The following is a 6,748-nucleotide window of genomic DNA, read 5'->3' on the forward strand; positions in this document are numbered from 1 at the left end:
TTTTCAGTTTATTTACAAAACTCTCTGGAATGACAAGGAGCCATTTGTGGTTGCTGTGGCTGATTTCTGTTGTGCTGAAGATGCTAGGAGAATGCATAAAACTCTGCACCCCTGGTGAGATTTTTCAGCCTGTTGATGCTCTTTCTAACTGAATTCAGGGGAAATGTGTTCTGGCAGTCAGTACACTTAATATTCTGGATAACTGTGCCAGACATGTGTTTAATAATGATGAGGCAATCCCCAGTGAGATCTTGGCCATTTGGGCTGAGGGCCTCCTTGCTCATAGACACCACTACAAAACAGTTACGGATACTCCCTGAGACTGTGGGACAGTCCCATACTCATGTTTCAGTTGCTTTTTAGAACTGTTGACACTTGATGAACAAAATAGGTTGGTTTCTTTTCCCTCATATGTAAAGTGTCTCTTGAGAAGCAAAATATTCTTTCAAGTCAGGCAGATGTTTGGGGAAACTTTTTTCAGTCCTTATGGATCTTTCTCCTTCAGAACACAGGAGGACACTTTAGGATCGTCTTTGTTATGTGTTTTGTACCATAGAAGGCAGCAATGTTCTGAAGTAAAATTGAAGTCAGGCAAATCTCTGGAGGAGTTACCACCCTCTTAGAATGAAATCTGAAAGTATTTGTGAAGCACTAATCACAAAGAGAAACAAAAGACATTAAACCTTTAACAGTTGGCTTTTAGACTTATTTTCCCTCTTTGCTTCTTATGTGGCTGCCTCAGATCCAAGGGAGGCTGGACAGAGAGTCCACATTTCTCAGCTGTCACCACTGGTTCAGTTGCATTCCAGAAAACTTATGTCCAATCCAATGTAGCAACTGTCGTGTATGGGTCTATCTTCCCCACAGAGCCCAGTTGCTGCCCCATCATGACACACCAAGTTCCTTGCCTTCCTGCAGGTGATTCAAGGCCAAGTGATCAAACAGAGTTTAGCCTGCAAGATTGAGCTCAGGTTTCACTTGGCCCAGGCTAGCGATCTATTTAGTGGTGATAATACAAATTTATCAGACCCATGTGAACTGGCTCTCCTGGTGCTGTCCCACTGCTCCGGGGTTTTGTCCTCACTCCACACTGCCAGTTGCTTACATGTTGGCTCAGCACTTTTGCCCCACCATTGTCTGTCCCACCTCTAACACATTTCTACCCAGAGAAACACTGTCCAAGAAAGAGTCTGAGGAAATACGCTGTGGTTTGCAAACTGAATTCCTTAATGACTTTCTCATTAGAAGACCTGACTGCCAAATGCTGTTTGTGTTTGCCTAAAGGATGGTCCACATGATTAAGAGTAGCTCTGCTTTACATGAAGTATTGTTTTCAGGCCACCGCCACAGGCAGCTGCTTCTCACTAGGCAAGAGAAAGAGAAAGGAATGCTGGAGAGCACACAGAGCAATCGAGCAGCATGAGAATGCATGGGATATCCCATCCCAAATCCCCACTACCACAGGGGCTGGTCTCTGTGTGGGTGCTGCGTGGTGGGTAAAGCTGAGTCTGGGTCTCACGGCAAGGGGCAGCCCAGCTGGGGAGGCTGAATTCCAGAGCAGCTCTGCTGTGAAAATAGTTCCTGTGAGAATGCACAAGCCCAAGAAACCAGGAGTAGCAGAAGTTCTCAAGCAGGGATGGATTTAATTTGCCTAGTACATCCATTTCAAGAGCAAAACTCTAAATGGACATCTTGTCTTTGGACAGCAATGCTGAGACAGTGCATCTCAGCTACAGCAAATGAGCAAAGAATATTCATCTACCCTGAGCTCTTCCGCTGGCTGTCAGAACATATGCACAGCTGGATTCCTCCTGCATTTTCACATTTTTGGTTTTTTTGGATCCCATCAATTTTAATCTATGTATAATGTAAAACTGATTGAAAAATGTCATTGCAAGGATTAGAATTTATTTGCTGAATACTGTCAAAATCTAGCGTCTATTCATTGGAAGTTCAGCTCCTTATCCCCGACTTTCTATTTTTAACAGAGAGACCACAACTCATTGTTTCCAGAGTAGGGCTTTGGAAAACATTCTGAGAAGGGAAAATCCTTAGTGATTTCATTTGCTATTGAGACTTTAAACTAATATCTGGACAAATGGCTTGCACAAAAAGAGGACTCTGAACCAAAAAGGGCTTAAAGCCAGACAGGATAAGAGAGCAGTTCAGTGTTAATTTAGGGTATTCTCTAATATCCATTATTTAGGTTTTATAAAAAGAAAAATGCAGGAGTAGATTTTGGACCTATAGCCTGTTCCCAGACTGCGCATACATGCTTTGTACCACTCCTGGCTCACACTTATGTAAGAGATGAGAAAGAACTTGTCTGTGCATTTCTGCACTCCCACTACTTGCTTTGCCTATTGCTGTGCTGTATTTTCCATCCTTGAGAGTCTACAATTTCACTTTGCTCAAAGAGTGTTTGAATACAAAAGGGCAGAGTGCTTGATGGCTGGTAGGGTCATCTCTACAGCCCATGCTTCATCCTCATCAAAGTTAGTTCTGAAGGTTGTGGAGAATTTTTTATATTTTTTTATAAATATTTTGTTTATATTTTTATATTTGATTGCACAAAAGACCAAGTGGTTCCAAGCAAGAGTATTTAGCAAGTGCATTTCTTGGACCTATTTGCAATGCTACAGTCCATACCTCCTGCCAGTGCCTAATCCACACGGCCACAGTGGGCCACCCTCTGCCAAGACACTGCACCTCTCTTTGTCCCTTTTACCACTTCTAAAACTTGTGGCTAACAGGAGTGGTCTGCACTCTCCCAGTGCTTTTTCACCTGCAGACTTCAAAGCATTTCTTAAAGTGGTTACACATTACTTACCCATTTCTACTGCTGACCTAAGTAGAGAAATTTGAAGCGATGCTTACACCTGGTGTACTGTGGCTGGATTTCACCAGATGGGGTTTATGCTCCTGGCTTGTTGTGGCACATCACTTAAACTCTGAGATAGCAGTGTCTGATGTGGGGGAAAAAAAGTGATAAAACTTCTGTTTGCTTCCTTGGGGTTACAGTGTGCAGTTGCTGAAGTACTTGAGATCTCCAGGCACCAACACTTCGCTGCAATGAGAGAGGAATAGGAAGGGCCAGTTCTGTACCCAGAAGTGATAAGTTCCCTCTTTATGGAAGAAAGGTACTTCAGAGCCTGAGTTTGTTTGCTGTGTTCCTTCTGGAGTCCCTTCAATCCCACTTGGCCTCTGCAGGAGGGGAGGGCTTGGCTCCTACTTTGCAAGGATCAGGCAAGCATCCATCTGAACGAGAGACAGGAGGCTGAGAGGTAACAAGAATGAGATCTTCAGCTGGAGCTTGGAGATACCTTCTTTTAAACATGCTATCTAATCTTCTAGACACAAATATACTTGCTCCACAATTTATTAGCTCCCAGGTTCAATGACAAAGCCCAGTGCTGCGCTTTCAAATAGTGGCAACTTCTGGAGAACACAGCTGTCCCTGCTTTGATTCTTGCCTGAACCAGAATAAGGGTCTACCTAGAATTCAGCACAAGTGCAGCAAGAGACTTTTTAATTACACAGATACAGGGCTCAAAGAAATGCAAGGCACAGTAGGAGACAATCAAAAAAAAGCATCCCTTTAATAGCTTTTAAGACAAAAAACCCCCTTCATTTAAAATGTTAAATCTGACTTTTCAATGAGACTTTTGCTCTAAGAATTTCCAAGAACAGGAGTTTATTTTACTTCATACATTTAGTTATAACATGATATGAAATCAACATTAAAATGGAGCTTGACTTGCATATTTTAACTTATTCCTTGCTTCATAACACTAGCAATAAGATTATCCATTTGGAACTACAGGATTTCATTTTTTGCTGTGTTGTTTGTATGAGATGTATCTGGAATGCATGAAAGGATGAAGAAATTGTGAAAATGGCTAGGAGTACATTTTGTTTTATACTTTATACTTCTGGAGTTGGAGGGGAAATGGAAATTGGCCATGTAGTGGATCTTAGCTATAGAGAATTATCATATTTCGATAATAAAGTATCGCCTGTCTCACACACACAGCTTGACCTCAGAGCAGTTGCACATAATGTTTTCTCTGTCAAGAGAATCTATGCATAATGACATGTCACAGGTGCTCACACATAATATGTTTCCCATCAAAAGTGATCATCCATATTTTATATAGCAGCTTTGATGACAAATATTTTGTACTTCAGCTGCTTTTTCATCCAACTGTCAGACTTAATGAAGGAAAGTCACAGATAGTTTTTAAATAATGTCAGCCTCTTAGATCACATTACTGTGTCTGCCTTTGAAAGTAGTTTCATGCAAGAGCCTCAAGACAGAGGAGAGAGAGAGAGAGACAAAGATATTTACATTCACTTAACTTTAAAAAGAAAAATGATTTTTCAGGCTCTTAATTTCAAAATCAATAAGCTCCATACCTTTGGAATATTTTTTGAAAAAAAAACGTTTTTGAGTAATCAGTATTTTGACAGTCAAGTTAAAGCAAGTCTGATAACTGAATTGGGGTTGCAACTTCGCACTACGCAGAATGCCATTTATTCTCATAGTAGTGCTGTATCCTAGTGCTAAAACCACTTTCCTCCAGGTTGTGCTACAAAATTAGTTCCTCGGGGCACACAGAGAATTGGGTTCTTATATTCTCACTGAAATTGTTTGTGCACAGCAGGGCCAAAGTTTGCATTTTTCCTAAATGTTCATTCCTACTGAAATAATTCTCATTCCTCATTCTATTAATGAAAGAGGAAAAATGAACCTGAATTCCCCTTGAGGTTCCTCAGATTGCAGGACTTGTCATCGAAACCTCATAGCATAGAGGAGTGCTTTTCCCATTCATGGGACATGTCTTTTCTGCCAAGAGTGTAAGTGAACAAAGTACAGAGATGTTCCTGAACTTCCCTGCCAGGAAAACCCTGCTGAGCAGCAGACAGTGGTGGCTCTCAACATGTAAGCCATGGATTCATATGGACTTCTGGTCTCCCTCCAAGAAGGATCCACAGAAGGGAGTGGCCGAAAGCAATTTAATTGTTTATGCAAGCTATTTAGCAGTGTGTGCAGACCAAAATAAAATCAAAGCACTAAAATAGTCAATCAAAGCATGACACCTGCATGCTTATAAAATTTTCACTGGCCTAAGAAGGCAGCACAAGAAGCCAATAGTATGTACAAATACAATTTATAAATGTAAATGAGGACTCTATTTCTCCTGTATATGATATATAACCAGATGTCTCAGGCTGAGAGATGAAAGCTTACAACTTAGAAAAATGCCTGTTTTTATCATACAAGACAAGGCCAAAAAAGAGGGGACACAGGGTCTGGAGCTGGACCTGTGTGATCCTTAATTATTTTTTAGTTCCAATTTATTTAAGAAAGCAAGCAAGAAGGAATTAAAAGTTGGTAATAACTTCTGAAGTACAGGAAGAAGTAAAACTTTATTTTCTACCACTGAGAAGTAATACACTGATTAATGTCTGCTACCTAAAAGGTAGCCCGCGACAGCATCCTCTTTTCTGCTATCCCCAAGACCCTAAATAAGCGAAACAGTGAATGTAGTAAGTTTTCTTTTCCTTGTCTGAAGAATTAGAACAATTCAATTGAAAGGCAATATAATCCTACCTATGCTCCATGCTGGGACTGGAGCAGGGTAAATGCCACAGTTAAGTCTAAACATCAGGTTGTAATTGTTAGAGATTAAAAACATGCCAGAGAGAACATTCCAGAGAAAGAAGGAGGGTGAGAAGGATGGGTCTCCTGTGTTTTTTAATAAGGCAAATTATCATCAGATCTTAAAAGGGCATATTCCTGCACAGCAGAACTCAATCAAATGGCATTTAGTCAATGAAGGAAATTATATACTAGATTGATTTTTAATCATCCAGCTAGGAAAAGCAAGGATAAGTAAGCATGTATTTATCTGCTGAGCCAAGTGCATACAAAGCAGAAAAGCCACTGAAAATAAGGAGGAGAAAAATAATATTCTCTAGGATGCTGCTGTTCCATACAATCTATTTCAAATATCATGTGCTGTTAGCTATTTCTGCAACACATGCACATGCCAACTGAGCTTCTCATTTGTATGCGGATGAAACAATTTTGAAGTGAAAAGTTAAGTCATAAGAGACACAAGAAAAAATGAAGCAATCTTAGAGAGCTGTCAGAGAGATGAATGGTCCACCCTTCCAAGTACAGAGAAACTATTATTTCATGGTCTTGTCTAATGTCTTGTTCTCTCACAGTTTGTTTTTCTTAATGCTTGTCTTCTCAGTGCATCCTAACGTGAGCCAGGGTTGCCAAGGAGGGTGTGCTACATGTTCTGACTACAATGGATGCCTGTCATGTAAGCCCAGGCTCTTTTTTGTTCTGGAGAGGATTGGCATGAAACAGATCGGAGTATGTCTTTCCTCATGTCCAAGTGGATACTATGGGACACGGTATCCCGACATTAATAAGTGTGCAAGTAAGTGCTGGGGAAAGGGGAAGCGCATGGATTTGTTTGTTCTCTCTTGAATGCTGTGTCCCCTTAGGAGTCAAGTCAACAGAGAATCAGATGGACAGACCGTGTCTTTATTTGTTCAGTTCTTTATAGTAGTGCAGTAAATATTAACCCAAGCAAGAAGTTAAGGTGAAAGATCACAAAATGACCTAAAGCTCAGGGATTCCGGCTCTGCATGAATGACCTTCCTAGGACTCAGGTGACGGCCTCTTCCTCTACATCCCCATGTGAAAAGGAAGAGCTGGTGGGCACCAGGC

General features: G+C 40.9%; 1 protein-coding gene across 1 annotated transcript in view; it reads left to right on the top strand.

The window, feature by feature from the left end:
- Positions 1 to 6,269: 6,269 nt before the first annotated feature.
- The window catches only part of RSPO3 (R-spondin 3), a gene marked incomplete at its 3' end in the record, with an annotated part of 4,381 nt that continues 3,902 nt past the window's right edge, over positions 6,270 to 6,748 (top strand). Inside the window, exon 1 of the mRNA XM_009079006.1 lies at positions 6,270 to 6,455. Coding sequence (XP_009077254.1) covers positions 6,374 to 6,455 — 82 coding nt within the window. The remainder of the gene's footprint in view (positions 6,456 to 6,748) is intronic.

The sequence above is a fragment of the Acanthisitta chloris genome, unplaced genomic scaffold (assembly GCF_000695815.1).
Source record: "Acanthisitta chloris isolate BGI_N310 unplaced genomic scaffold, ASM69581v1 scaffold26827, whole genome shotgun sequence".
NCBI classification, from domain to species: Eukaryota; Metazoa; Chordata; class Aves; order Passeriformes; family Acanthisittidae; genus Acanthisitta; species Acanthisitta chloris.